The 14,482-nt window shown below is 45.8% G+C and overlaps 4 protein-coding genes across 12 annotated transcripts; 2 read left to right on the forward strand and 2 right to left on the reverse strand.

The window, feature by feature from the left end:
• Nucleotides 1-12: 12 nt before the first annotated feature.
• LOC118504962 (inositol polyphosphate 1-phosphatase) lies at nucleotides 13-3,153 on the forward strand. Of its 9 annotated transcripts, none has more exons than XM_036040088.1 (5): nucleotides 13-142; nucleotides 415-555; nucleotides 696-906; nucleotides 986-1,108; nucleotides 1,228-3,153. In XM_036040088.1, the coding sequence occupies exons 1-5, from the start codon at nucleotides 135-137 to the stop codon at nucleotides 1,984-1,986; spliced, it is 1,242 nt and encodes a 413-aa protein (XP_035895981.1). In that variant the 5' UTR covers nucleotides 13-134; the 3' UTR covers nucleotides 1,987-3,153. The 9 variants fall into 9 exon arrangements, with proteins under 9 accessions (XP_035895981.1, XP_035895999.1, XP_035896010.1 ...); XM_036040145.1 differs by lacking the exon at nucleotides 13-142 and adding an exon at nucleotides 150-166 and having other exon boundaries at nucleotides 415-529; XM_036040106.1 differs by lacking the exon at nucleotides 415-555.
• On the reverse strand, nucleotides 3,013-4,783 carry LOC118505000 (ankyrin repeat and LEM domain-containing protein 2-like). The gene is made up of 4 exons (XM_036040189.1): nucleotides 4,687-4,783; nucleotides 4,428-4,611; nucleotides 4,210-4,350; nucleotides 3,013-4,144 (listed from the first exon to the last, which is right to left on the reverse strand). The coding sequence occupies exons 2-4, from the start codon at nucleotides 4,531-4,533 to the stop codon at nucleotides 3,345-3,347; spliced, it is 1,047 nt and encodes a 348-aa protein (XP_035896082.1). The 5' UTR covers nucleotides 4,534-4,611; nucleotides 4,687-4,783; the 3' UTR covers nucleotides 3,013-3,344.
• Nucleotides 4,784-4,863: 80 nt separating this feature from the next.
• On the reverse strand, nucleotides 4,864-7,373 carry LOC118504996 (homeobox protein Hox-A10-like). Its single transcript, XM_036040176.1, has 3 exons — nucleotides 5,958-7,373; nucleotides 5,156-5,316; nucleotides 4,864-5,058 (listed from the first exon to the last, which is right to left on the reverse strand). The coding sequence occupies exons 1-3, from the start codon at nucleotides 6,868-6,870 to the stop codon at nucleotides 4,906-4,908; spliced, it is 1,227 nt and encodes a 408-aa protein (XP_035896069.1). The 5' UTR covers nucleotides 6,871-7,373; the 3' UTR covers nucleotides 4,864-4,905.
• Nucleotides 7,374-12,972: 5,599 nt separating this feature from the next.
• Nucleotides 12,973-14,435, forward strand: LOC118505047. Its single transcript, XM_036040313.1, has 3 exons — nucleotides 12,973-13,278; nucleotides 13,648-13,821; nucleotides 13,904-14,435. Exons 1-3 carry the CDS (start codon nucleotides 13,200-13,202, stop codon nucleotides 14,125-14,127), a joined length of 477 nt encoding a protein of 158 aa, XP_035896206.1. The 5' UTR covers nucleotides 12,973-13,199; the 3' UTR covers nucleotides 14,128-14,435.
• The last annotated feature ends 47 nt before the right edge of the window (nucleotides 14,436-14,482 follow it).

Below are 14,482 nucleotides of genomic sequence, written 5' to 3' on the forward strand. Positions count from 1 at the left end.
AACATTTCCCAAGAAAAATGCCCTTTTGTTTACCAATGGCGTGGGCGAGATTTATTTCAAAGCGCGGCACCTAAATTGCCGCAAACTGTTTTTTTTTTGTTGTACTCAGTATCTAAAAACTGACTCAGAGCTGAATGATATGGTAAACAAACCCCCCCAGTGTGAAGTAAGCCTTTCTGGCCAATATGTTTTAACTGGAAGGTACTGCGGCGGCGCAGTCGTGAACACACTCCACTGGAGCTCTTTTTTCCCGCAAACTATTTCTTTTCTTCTCCAGTTACGTATAGAAGTTTCATTCCAAACCTTGCCGTTTCGGAAGCAAAATCGTTAGCTGCGTAGACACGGATCCGCCGACCCGTGATTGAGGCACCCTATTTATACACCTTTTGTACATTTTATCGCAACGATAAACAGGGTAAAAACGTTGTTAAAACGAAAAACAATCGTTTTGAAATTGGTTTGTGAAGTGAGTGCAACTATTTACTGCGTGCGGCCGGAAATTTGGATAGCAAGCAACACACTACACTACGTAATCAAGACAATCAATCGTAATTAGTAATTACCAAAAAAAAAAAAAACGCAACCCCACATCCAGAAAGAGAGCAGTGATTTCGCGAGGAAAAGGATTTCTTTGCTTTACTCCTCCGCCGCCACTACCTTACTACAACGAAAAACGTTCTCTTTGCTACACCCAGCATGTCTGCCATCAGCCTGTTGAAGGAGTTGCTGAAAGCGTCCGAAAAGGCTGCTAACATCGCACGTGCGTGTCGCCAGAATCAGCGCCTGTTCAGTTTGCTGATACAGGAAAAGGAGAAGGATGAATCGAACTCGCGGTTCGATCATGATTTCAAAACGTTAGCCGACTGTCTCATACAGGAGATGATAAAGTACGACATCGGCAAGCAGGTAACGCAGAATATTTACCCGACACCGCGGTGCACAATGATTTTCCCCAAATAAATCAGCGCGCAACGTTATCGATTAGTTTCCAGAATTACGTGACAACATCCGTGGGGAGGAGAATGCCAAATTTACCAATACGGCGGGCGACTCCGTCATCGTGACGGTGACCGACGATCCGGCCAACACGGTGGCGGTGCTGGAAAAGGTAATTAGGGTAAATTGTTTAAATAGCGCGCCCGGTTGCGCGAAACCCTGGTACGTTATGTAAAAACAAGCCGAGCGCACCAACACACGCCTCGAAATCCCATCCTTTGCCATTCGCAGATTCTAAACGGCGACAAGGAGGCAGCAGCGGCCCTCGTTGACGAGGTGTACCGTGAGGTGGAGCTCGATCTGGAAGCGCTAGAAATACCGACCGACGCAATACCGTTAGACAACGGTTGGGCCGAGTTGGGCATCTGGATCGATCCGATCGACGGGACCGGCGAGTACATTAAGGGCGAGGAAAAGTTAACGAAGTTTCCGAACATTGCATCCGCGGGCCTAAAGTGTTGCACCGTGCTAATAGGCGTGTACGAAACGTGCCAGGGCACACCGATCCTGGGCGTTATCAATCAACCGTTTGCAGACCGGGTGCCCGAACAGGACGACAGGTACGAGGGCAAAATTTACTGGGGTATGTCGATAGGCGACCTGAAGTTCAACAACATCGCACCGCACGAACCGGATGCACGCATCGCCATACTGTCTCCGTCCGAACAGTCGAAGTACGTGGAGTTCATACGCAACCAGCTAAAGTACGACGTGATCTATTCGTCCGGTGCGGGCTACAAGATACTGAAGATAGCGACCGGCGAGGCGGAACTGTTCCTGCTAAGCAAAGGCACCACGTACAAGTGGGACACGTGTGCACCGCAAGCCATTCTTCGTTCCATGAACGGGGACCTGTTCAATCTGCAGGACACACTTATCAGCAAGTCGGTGAAGAAAATTTCGTACCAGGATCGGAAGGTAACGCGCAATATGGGCGGACTGATCGCCTACCAGAACATCGACAAGCTGCGAGAATTTCTCAAACTGTAAGCGCGAGCTGCATCATTGGCGCGTGCGCACGCGTCTACCTTATACGCTTTTTCGGTATCAATTAATCAATATATAGTATTTCAAAGGCAAAAAAAAGGTAACCAAAACGGACGCAAAAAAACAACACTTAAGAAATAGATTCGAATGGCTGTTAACCGTTGATATATAGACATATAAATGTTTAGAGAAATTTCTTAGTAGTTCGTGTTTGAACGTAGGAATGGACGATCAGCTAGTGCATGGTTGGCGCCAAACAAAAAAAAAGCATGGTGTTATAAATATGGATCAAAACTCAAGGAATATTTAGTGAGACTCTATTCAATCAAAGGCTGTCTTTGTAGGTAACGTTTCTTGCTTTGCGGACACAGAATACGGATGGTACGGAGTGTCGTTCTGTAGCATCGTAGCCGTCATACCGATTTTAGATATCTATTTTTATAGCTAATTTGCTCGTAGCTCGTAAACCATAAGTATAGATTAACGAAATGTGCGGAATTATTCAGAATTGTTCCATATCAAAATTTCCCCTCCACCCTCCCCCCAAAAAACAAAAGGAGTGAAACGCATTTTGATAACAATATTGTGCGCCTTCGTTTGCAAAAGAGCCTAACTATGCTTCCACAACTGCGCCATGTTTCTGTTTGTTCGATGTGTTCAACTATACAATTTTTGCCTAACTACAAGTATTACTTACGTTACACAAAACGCTTATAATCATCGATAACAGGGTCGTACGCAAACGTTTCAGATGTTTTGTTGGAGTATTTTCTAGATTCAGACACAGATGGAGATATACATATATACATAAACCCATAATCTATTGGAAAGACACTGTAGCTGGATAGAATAGACCACGTGTTAGTGACGTAGAGTGATATAACCCCCATAACCACGTGTTGAACTAGTTTCATGGTAGTTTTGATGTACATTAATCGTATGCAATATTACCGAACTAGCAGAGCATCCTTCGAGCATTGCGGTGCTCACCCTCGTTTTACCGGTTTAGTTTGACCAACATTTTTCTCATCTCTCAATGCGCCGGATGAAAAACCCAACAAACGTTCAATATGGATATCGACCGTATTCGTTGAATAGATGTGCCGTAAACTATACAGCAATTAAGTTCCAAATAAAGTTTGAACTAAACCACCGACACGTTCAATACAATCTTACGCACTTTGCTTACCTTGTTTGCTGGTTCCCGCATACAACACATGCCTCCGAAATATGCTGAAAGTTGGAACAAAAAGGCCTGCTTTATTCAGTGGCGAAATGTCAACGCATAATGGAACAAAGTTATTAAGTGTAGGAATAGCTAAGAAATTGATAAATTAAAAATTGAAACCGAAGGAGTAAGATTATTTCTTCTGTTCAGCGTCTGGCTCATCGAAACCATTAAGTATTACCAACATTTTCGATGGATTCTGCCAGCGCTGATAGAATGCCTGCGCCTTCGGCTCAGTCATCGGCCCAACAAAGGAGGCGATGCATCGCTTGTACTTGAACTTATTGTTGGCCGGATGGTTACTAAGATCGGGCACATTCTTTCGGCAGAACGGTTCCCCAACGTACGGAGGCTCAACGCTCGCGGCGGTACGAATCACCGGTACGAAGAAGTGTTTTTTCAGCATGGCTGCAATAGCTTCCGCGCAGCCTTTACTTTCAGCATCGCGACACACCATATCGCCAGGGTACAGACCCTTAATGTTCGGCTTCAGCTCACACTCCGGGTAGGACATCAGCAGCTTCACCACATCCATGTGGCCGTTCTTGACCGCCATATGGATCGGGGTTTCGTACGTGTGCCGGTCCGGCGTGTTGAGATACATCTCGACCAGCATGGCGCTCATCTCGTACGTCATACCGGTCGGGCCACCCTCGAACTGTGCTACGTACGCATCGCTTCCCACCGCCTCGAGGATCTGCTCGCAGATCGAGGTAAAGCCGTAGGTGGCCGCAATTTGCAGTGCATTTGCTCCTTCATACCGGCGCGGAGCGTTCAGCCCGTTGATCAGCACTGCCGGATACTTTTGGATCAGTTTTGCGACTGCCGCATAGTTGCCCGCGCACAGCTTTTCCAAAAATATTGTCTCTGTCTCACGCAACAGCACCCGTCTATTGGGCACATCATTGTTACGCACCCGCTTCGCTGGACCTTCTGCAAAGCAACACAGCGTCACGCGTTGGTCGGAACACCCAAACAAAACAGTTTAATTATCTTACCGCAATTTTGCACATATGACGAAGGATCCGCCATAAACTCAGCTCGCTCAGCTTCGGTACGGAACGAAAACATTCTGCCGCCATTGGAGGTGTGAAAAGCGGCCAGCGCTTCCTCCCGATCATCGTACGAACCAGTCACGGCTGGAATAATGGGGTAAAGAGCGTATTTACAGTGTTAGAGCATGCTTTTAAAAGAAATAACTAGAAGCTAACCGTACCTCGATTATCACCTGTGCCTTCGACCACAGCGAACAGCTTCCTGGTAGCTAGAAGATCCATAACGCACTGGCTAGAAAATGGCGGCACATTCAGTGCCGGCAACATTCAATGGATGCTTTGACTTGAAGCCAACACCGTCACAGCCGTTGATATCCCCACTCAAGGATGGCACTTGAGTTTATACTGTAGGGTTAGATCGGATTGAGATTAATGACAGCACTTCCAGCAAAATGGTTGTTTACATATGCATGTTCGTACCTGTTTGTCCTTTATTGCTCTCGTGCTCGGCATTTAATTGTGCAAATTGTGTTACTTTTCGTGAGCTGTGAAGTGAACAAGTGTGTATGTGTCCCTTTTTTCCCCCGAGCTTCAACCCGAACCCAAGCCGCGAAGTGCCGTAAGCTCCAATCAACAAAATGACGCTTGCGAAAGGAATACGGTGTTTTTGCTATTTATTTCTAGGAAAAAAGATCTAGCTTAAGACGATCGCATACGCTTCATTTTCATGCGCCTGTTCTGAAACCAAACTTTAACCTGCCTTTCGCTTAACATCAGCGCGACCGCTATTTCGTACCGACGCAGCCGGGTTAGGTAGTGTGAGTGTGCGTATTCCGCTTCGAGCGCCTTAATCTGCCCGGGAAGAAGAGTGAAAAGTGTTGTGTTTATGTGTGCCGTTTTCCACCGAACCACCATCATCAACCACCCAAACTCGCCTCAATCAACCCACCTGTGACTTGGTGAAGGCGGTCCGTGCCTTACGGTTGGTGATTCCGGACAATTTCAAGTTTTGCGGCTGCTCCGAAGATTCATCCGTATCACAGGAATGGCTTCCCTTTGGCCGTATGCTGTGAGTAACGGTGTTGTTGTTTGTTTCCTTTGCAACCTCGTCTGGAGCGAAAGATGATAACCGGGATTTTAGTTAGTTTTACCAACCAACCTTGATCGTGCACCACCAAATTGTGGCGCCTGTCCTGCGTTCCGGGAAAATCTCTGCGGAGAGGATGACGCTACGGATGGTATTTGCTGTGTGTATGTGCGTGTGAATGTGTCTGTGGTTCGGTTACCGAACAAATGCCCAAAACAAAACCAAAACATCAGTGCAAATAATATCTTTCTGTTGATTTGGGGGGAGAAGATTGGTACGGCTGGATTTCTTATTGTTTGTTTATTTTAGTGAATAAAGGATTACTTATGGGGGCAGTGGCCGTGGCGGATGCGGCGCTAGTCTTCCCCAGCGCCGGGTGAGGAATCCCATCCGGAATCCCGCCGCCGTACACAGGATTGACAATCCAGAGCCAGTTATAAGTAAAACCATGCTAAGTAAAGCTTCAAACGGCACCAGCGCCGGGTGATGAATCCCGTCCGGAAAGCGGATGGGTGTTCCGGTTATAAGTAAACTCAAGCCAAGCAAAGCTAAAACCCTGTACACCTGCGACACCTGTTGAGGTGTGGTGCCAGCGAAGAAAAAGGATTTCTTTACGTCGAACACACATCATCATTACCTGGCGACTAGGAACCATATATCTTACCTTCATCACCCGTACTGCTAAACAGTAGCTGCCGTAATAGTGGTGCCCCGCTGGACCACGGCTGAATGCACTTATCATCCTTGCCCAGCTCCGTGTTTGACTTCTCGTACGGTTGAGCGTTATTCATCAGGTCTGCCGTTGGTTCCAGCTCGTTGTACAGAAACGGGAGCACATCGTCGAAAAAGTTTTCCGGTGTACGGTTGCTGTCGCCTTTCAGCTTTTGCTTCGAAGCCGACTGCTCACTACCGTAGCTACTACTGCTGGTCAGATAATTTACTGCGCTTTCCAATTCTTGCTGGTGACGTAGAAATGGATGCGGCTCGGAGCATGGCACGGAACACACGTCCGTGTGGGCATAGTGCAACGGCTGTCGGTCTGTGACGGTCACACAGTTGAAAGGGTTGCTGCAGTTGTCACCGTTCGGTTTGGAGGTGTTCAGCGAGGAGTCTGCTCTGAATTCACCCATCACCACCGTGTCTTCGTTGTACGTGGGAATGATTACGGAACAGCGATCGTTATGATGTTCGCCCATCGGTGGCTGGGAATAGTCGCTGTAAGGATGGGTATCCAAACTCTGTCCCAGGAAGGTTGATGGATTCGCTGACAGCGGTGTGGTTGAATGCAGTACGGCCATCGGTTGATTTGCGTAAGGATGGTACCCTGGATGCGCAGGATATTCGTGACAGTAAAACACACCGAGCGATTCGTTTGATGCTACTGGTGGTGAACAACTGTCGTTGCGCATACTGATACTGTCGCTGGGAAATGCTTGACCGGTGTGCTTTATTGGAGGATATGTTTCCGAAGGATTCGTTGGCGACATTATGTATCGGTTTCGCGGTATGATCGAACGGTCCTGAGGTAGACACTCGGTCGAACAGCACGTCATTGCGATGGCACACTGTTCCTCCATATCACGTTCGTGCGTACTGAACTGCTAACACAAACACCATATGAAACGCACGAAAACGTTCAAATCTTTTCAGAAATTTAAACGATAATGTTTCTAACTCTTGAACACAGTAACACTATATCAATTGCGCAATTTTAGGCGATCTTCGAATATCCTATCAAGAGTTGCTTTTACTTCTTTTGTATCCTTTTTGTCAGGCACGCACAGTAGGCGAAAACACTCAATTAGAACTCTACGAGGGCTACAGTTGAAGGTTCACGAACGAAGTAGCATGACACACGATGACGTGCCGTAGCAGACTGACGATCGTTCCCGGCACAGCATCTTATGGCGGGATCAGCGCTGCCGAATCCGAACTCCGCCTACACTGATCTTCGGAGCCAATCAGCGTTACGCTGTCAGAAAACGTGCCACACTAAGGGTTTTTCTTTCCCTTGTTTTTGTACCCACAGCTTCACACCAGTTGCTGTTGATTGTAACAACTATTATTTTTAAAATATCCGGCGCCAAAGTCATAGGCACTGTGATCTCCGTTTCCTATATATTTTTTAGCTATACATATTTACACAGAATAATTTTGAATTGCTATCAAGAGTCGGATTTTTATTATGGCATGCTGTGTTTGATGTTCATTTAAAAAATTTCCCTTGTAAAATATTTATTTCTAATTATTGTGATCATACGATTGCATCAAACCGCACCTTATTCTACTTGCATTTAATAGAACTGAAGGAGAAAAAATAAATTTTAGTAAAACCTGTGCATCGGCTAAGATAACTCGGTAGTGAAGATGCATCGCTACAAGTTGACTTTCTTCTTCAAACTGCTGATAGGTTACAAATGTGGCGAACGCTGTGGATTGTGATTTTAGTGTAGAGTTACCAAAAACCAACTGGCGACCGCTTGCGACGACGGTTCATTATTGACATTTTCCTGTTTGTCTTTAAACTATTTATGACGAGAGATCATTTCCTGATGAGCAAGTCACCAGCTTTCTTCACGGCCTTCGATGTTTTTTGTTGGACGAATTTCTTTTCCATTGCAACGCTCGTACCGTTTGATCGTACAGTTGCATCAGGAAATCTTCCATATGCTCGTACACGTCGATGCAATCCGCCGTCAGCATGTCTAGGAGAGCTCCCGGAACGCTCTCACCAGCTCCAAGAAAACCTTCGTACCGCAGTTGCACATTCGCCACATCTGGTAAACTAAAACAAAGCGTGGAAGGTTGCTTCCAGCAATGCGCGCGAGCCGGAAATGAATCTACTTCACCCGTGTCAATGATGCATAGAATCGCTGTCCGCCGTTTTGCGCCAACATCAATCAATTCGTGATACATTTGCAAACGCATCGCCACCGACAAATGGGGCGGGATCGTAAAAGGCCCATCAAACGGGGTCCGATACGAGCCGGGAGATTAGTAGCAGCTCATTAGATCGTTGCATTAACGCTTTAATGTCTCGTCAGCGACTCCCGCCATACAAGGTGGTGCATCAAGAGCTGGAAGAGGTTTTATGTTGTGACACACATATCTGCACCATGCTGCATTCTTCACATGGGGTCTTACGGCAAACTGCCGGAAGCATAATACATACAAGTGTCCATACACTGTCTTAGCTCAGGCTTTTAGTCTAGATTATCTTCCGGAGTAACTTGAATATAGTAAGAATAGAGCTGAACTGGAATAATCTATTAAGAAAAAGGTAGATAATAGGACGAATTAGGAGCAGAGGCCTCACGCAATTGCAATACCACATGGTTCCTTCCTCTAACTCGCACATGCCATCCCGTGCCTGCTAGCCGAAACTACGAAGGACGAACAGATTTTCGTAACTGTTGACACTCTCACACCAACATCCTAGAGATTCTGTAAGGAAGCAAAATTTATAGCCCCTAGGCGAAAACAAACAGAGCGGAGAAAGTAAGCGGACCCTTCTTGGTGTAACTTGAGGATCAATCGGAGCCAGCACAAACAACCGCACCGACGGTACAAATAACAAGCACACAACAGCGTCAAGTATCGATCCATAAATCAAGGACCCGTTGAAGGCTGTGTTCCTTCCGATGGAGTCTTGCCGATGGTTATGGTAAGGGTTGTTGATCAGCTACAGGTGGAGGATGCAGGATATCCTCTCGACGATCGGTCATGAAGTCACGAGCGGTGCGGTCCGTGACAAACAGGTGCGTTTTAAGAAACTACAGTAGTTTTTCAATTATTATTGAGTTTCAACGATATTCTGGAATGAAAAATAATTAAGAAAATTTGAACAATCCTTTCAACATCAATTATAATATTATATCGAAATAAGCAAATCAAGTAATAACGATGAGAAAGTATTATAGTTAGATCTGCTCTGAGCACAATCGTTGTCGGAACCACGTGCAGTCCATTGTAAGGAGATTATACGAGGGAACAAATTTAAATTGCCTTTAAGTGGGACGCAAAAGGCAGTAAAAGTTCTCGAGCAAACATAACGCCTTGCGCATGAATTCAGAGCTAATGGGCTAATGGTAATACTTTGCGCTTGGTGTCGAAGGATGGTACATAAACATTTGTCTTACCAGCCGCTTGTAGTTGGTGTTTCCGTTTCCATTACGCTGCCGAGCCGAAAATGTTCCCAGCGCAGATGATGCGGTTAATTTATTAATAAACTGGTAATGAGATTTGCAGCTGAACCTTCTTCTGGAACCATTTATGCTGTGCGGCGTATGAAACCTTGTTTGTCACCCAGCCGCGAACATGTGTGATATGTTTGAAGGGTAGATTTGTGGAAAGAAATTGGTTGAGATGTATGTTTAGGAATGGGGCGTTGTGTGGCAAGTGAAAAACAGTGACAAAATCGGATCGGATGAGTAAGACGGATTTCTTAGAATTGGAACTACCAACTGAACATTAACCTGTCAAGTCACATTTCTTGGAAATCACCGTCTGCGATATCAAACTCTTGTATTAATCTATCCCTCCTTCCTTCTTCCTTGGCACTACAATCTCGAGAGGTATCGGCCCTGTCATTTCTGGCTTTCTGTTACTTATTTTTACCCGTAGGCAAGGTGGTCAGTACGGAGAGACGGTCTGGATGGGACTTGAACTCCGGATCTGTCGAGTGAAGTCCGGCGCCGTTATCGCCTCTGCCATCGGACCGCCCCAATCTATCAATTTTCCAAATTTATATCAGTGAAAGATCCTTTATTCTAATTTGTTAAAAGACCTGTTCTTCCTACAGCCTCATCCTGCGATATTCTAAGATGCACCTGTCTGCTATATGAAACACGCGTCATACCGCACGGATCGCATCGCTCGTGACTTCATGACCGATCGTCGAGAGGATATCCTGCATCCTCCACCTGTAGCTGATCAACAACCCTTACCATAACCATCGGCAAGACTCCATCGGAAGGAACACAGCCTTCAACGGGTCCTTGATTTATGGATCGATACTTGACGCTGTTGTGTGCTTGTTATTTGTACCGTCGGTGCGGTTGTTTGTGCTGGCTCCGATTGATCCTCAAGTTACACCAAGAAGGGTCCGCTTACTTTCTCCGCTCTGTTTGTTTTCGCCTAGGGGCTATAAATTTTGCTTCCTTACAGAATCTCTAGGATGTTGGTGTGAGAGTGTCAACAGTTACGAAAATCTGTTCGTCCTTCGTAGTTTCGGCTAGCAGGCACGGGATGGCATGTGCGAGTTAGAGGAAGGAACCATGTGGTATTGCAATTGCGTGAGGCCTCTGCTCCTAATTCGTCCTATTATCTACCTTTTTCTTAATAGATTATTCCAGTTCAGCTCTATTCTTACTATATTCAAGTTACTCCGGAAGATAATCTAGACTAAAAGCCTGAGCTAAGACAGTGTATGGACACTTGTATGTATTATGCTTCCGGCAGTTTGCCGTAAGACCCCATGTGAAGAATGAAGTATGATGTGAAATCTGTGAACTCTTGCTCCACTACTGTATGGTGCAGATATGTGTGTCACAACATAAAACCTCTTACTTCCAGCTATTGACGCTCTTTACGCCCTTGTCGTATGGCGGGAATCGCTGACGAGACATTAAAGCGTTAATGCAACGATCTAATGAGCTGCTACTAATCTCCCAGCTCGTATCGGACCCCGTTTGATGGGCCTTTTACGATCCCGCCCCATTTGTCGGTGGCGATGCGTTTGCAAATGTATCACGAATTGATTGATGTTGGCGCAAAACGGCGGACAGCGATTCTATGCATCATTGACACGGGTGAAGTAGATTCATTTCCGGCTCGCGCGCATTGCTGGAAGCAACCTTCCACGCTTTGTTTTAGTTTACCAGATGTGGCGAATGTGCAACTGCGGTACGAAGGTTTTCTTGGAGCTGGTGAGAGCGTTCCGGGAGCTCTCCTAGACATGCTGACGGCGGATTGCATCGACGTGTACGAGCATATGGAAGATTTCCTGATGCAACTGTACGATCAAACGGTACGAGCGTTGCAATGGAAAAGAAATTCGTCCAACAAAAAACATCGAAGGCCGTGAAGAAAGCTGGTGACTTGCTCATCAGGAAATGATCTCTCGTCATAAATAGTTTAAAGACAAACAGGAAAATGTCAATAATGAACCGTCGTCGCAAGCGGTCGCCAGTTGGTTTTTGGTAACTCTACACTAAAATCACAATCCACAGCAATGGCTCGTTCGTTTGTCACAATTTTAGCTATCTTAATACGACTTTTTATTCTGGGTTCGCTCTATAGAACCATGCTCGGTTCACGGCTAGATCCGGTATCCGACAGGCTCAACTCCACCTGATCAATCTAATCTCTACCTCGCGTGTCGAATAAGGTCGTTGGCGAGAATCTTCATGGAGGGGCATGACCAAAATTTTGGTTCTCATCAAGCCCTTACCCGTGATTTTGTGATGCATGGGCGATTCTTTAGTACGATACTTTTGCTACGTATAAGAGCCTTTGACACTATCGGTAATTATCGGGACTCAGATCGGGTCCCAGTCGTAGGAGCTATGGGCAAATTGTGTTAAAAATATCAGAAAAGAAGTATCAAGACCTCTCAAGACCTACAGTGCCAAAGTAGAATAAATCCACTTAATGTAAAAAAATGAGGAAAAAACCATACTTAAAATTTAAAAAACAAATCGATTTGATCATACGATCATCAGATCAAATAACTACCTCTTTACGACGTTTAACAGACGATCGGTTCAGTGTGCTGCGTGCGAGCGGGATCAACTTCATTCGTTCCACCTACACCAGTTTGATCGATCTCATTTATATTTACCATTCAAATTAAATATAAAAATAATTCTTTTTCGCGAGCAGTATACCATAAAAAAGTATGGAAAACAATTCGCAATACTCTTACAAGTATTAAATAACCGATCGGATATGTGTGAGCCTCGCATGACTGTGCCACTGAACAGGTGGCAAACAGGTCCATTTACACGAGCGCAATTTGTACGATCGTACGATCAAAGCTCCACGAACATGCAGAATCATAATTAGGTGTAGCTTGTGATGAGTTATTTTTATTAAAATTTTATTTTTTTCTCATTTACCTTTTTTACCTAAAAGATACGACTATATAGTATAAAAATTCCATTCAAAAACTGAAACACGATCGTGATCGAGCTTCAGCTTAGGCTGTGCTCTGTCCAGCAACGACCGAGACAAGTTCGATAGGGTACTCTGTCACCTGTCTTGTCTATCCGTTTTCTGGAAATGTCAGTTATAGTGTGAAAACTAAGCGCAATTTTTTAATGGGAAAATCGATTAACGCTAATTTTTAATGATTTACAGATGGATTAGCAGACTGTCCTTGACTTGATTATGGTTCTAGACTAAATAGACTTTTTTTTGGTAAAACCCAACTTACTGGGTTTCCGAAAAGTAATCCTCAAGACTTAATCGCGGTAATGTTGGAGACCGACGACTTGGATCGTGTGTCCCAGCTGGATTATCAGGTCTGTATACGTGGAGACGGACATCAGACAAGCCAGACAAAAGCTCCATGTCTTGGTCGAGCCTGTCCGATCGATCGATGTCTTGTTCGCTGCTTGTCAGGCCTCGGCCTTAGTTCGCCGTGTTACCAGAGCTTTCGTGGTGTGCAGAGCGAAACAGGGGAAGAAGCAAACGACGTACACCACTCACCTCACAGCTCTCACAGCGCCTTGGCATGGTTAGAAAGCTCAACCAAGTGTCCGACCGATCACACAACCGTTCCTCGGTGCAATCATCATCGTCATCTTTCTCGTTTGTCGAACAGCGAAACAGTGGTTACAAAATTGAAGTGCTCTAGGAGGCAGACAGTGCTCTAACCATATTACCCGGACCCAGCCAGTGCGTAATGTGGACCAGATCGTTTTATGTGTGGTTTGCATCGATGACAACGCTATTGCTCACGACCGAGATCGCAACAACAAACGGTGGGTCAAACATCGACTGCAAGCAAACATTTGCTTCCGGATCTGACTTCGAATCAACCAGACACATTCAACGTGCGGGAGCGTACATTGTAACATAAAGAACCATCCGAACGCGGATGTATCAAATCCATCAAGCTATCATCCGTGTGATTGGGCATTGGTGAACGAAGGCGCTTGAAGGCCACCACCGCTGCACAGCTTTTAGAAAGTCTCTCGAGCTGTGCGGAGCCAACCAATCATCGGTCCCATACGGCAAAAATACCTCCGTGTGTCAGCTGGCTCGACGCATCATTAAAACACAGCAAAAGCTCGCAGGAACTTTAAATTTTTACTAATAGTCCTCCATTTTTTGTTTTGCCTACATTTTAGCGCTGCTGAAACGATGCTACCAGTGTCGATCGCGAAGCGAGCTCGGCAGCTGCAAAGATCCGTTCGTGTGGAATGCGACGCAAGTGGAGAGTGAACGTGGCGTGTCGGCCGTACCTTGCGCCTCTGGCTGGTGCGGTAAGGTGATCGAGGGGATGGGCTCGTTCCGTGAGGATGGTAAGCAGCTCAAACGCTGGTAAGCCCTCGCATTTGCGCACCCGGGGCCCTCACACTCTGGCCTTTTTCCTATTCGCTACAGATTACGATATGGCTACCCAGCGGATGTGCGTTCAGCGTGGACCGTCCGATTCCGAGGATCGGTGCGCGTATACCGTCTACAACCACAAGAAGGTGTACATGTGCTTCTGCCAGGGTGATCTCTGCAACGGTGCCGGCGCACTGAGATCCCGCTGGGTTAGCGTTTGCAGCAGTAGTAGCGCGATGCTACTGTCGCTCATCTCGCTGAGGTACTATTTATGCTAGATTTCAACGTTCGCCCGGGTTGGGACATCGGACAGGCTTGGCCGTTTAAAACATTCCGCCCATATGTGCATAGAAAACGCAACGATACTCCCCTACTATTATAATACTCTTACCCCTTATACGTTGGGGGTGTGCTGAAGAGGTTGGCAGAACTGGTATACCATATCCCAAAAAAAAAAATCGTGACTAAATTATATTCAGTAGAGAATGTGTCTTTTTGTACTTCGGATCAATTTAAACAATGTTTCTGACGCTAGCGAAGTAAGATATTGATAAATAAACTACACATTACTGTGGTCTGTACAATATTGGGTCCTGTCTAATTGAGCCGCTTCGGATGTTTAACAGGGTTCTC

This window comes from Anopheles stephensi, chromosome X (assembly GCF_013141755.1).
Source record: "Anopheles stephensi strain Indian chromosome X, UCI_ANSTEP_V1.0, whole genome shotgun sequence".
In the NCBI taxonomy this organism is placed as follows: Eukaryota; Metazoa; Arthropoda; class Insecta; order Diptera; family Culicidae; genus Anopheles; species Anopheles stephensi.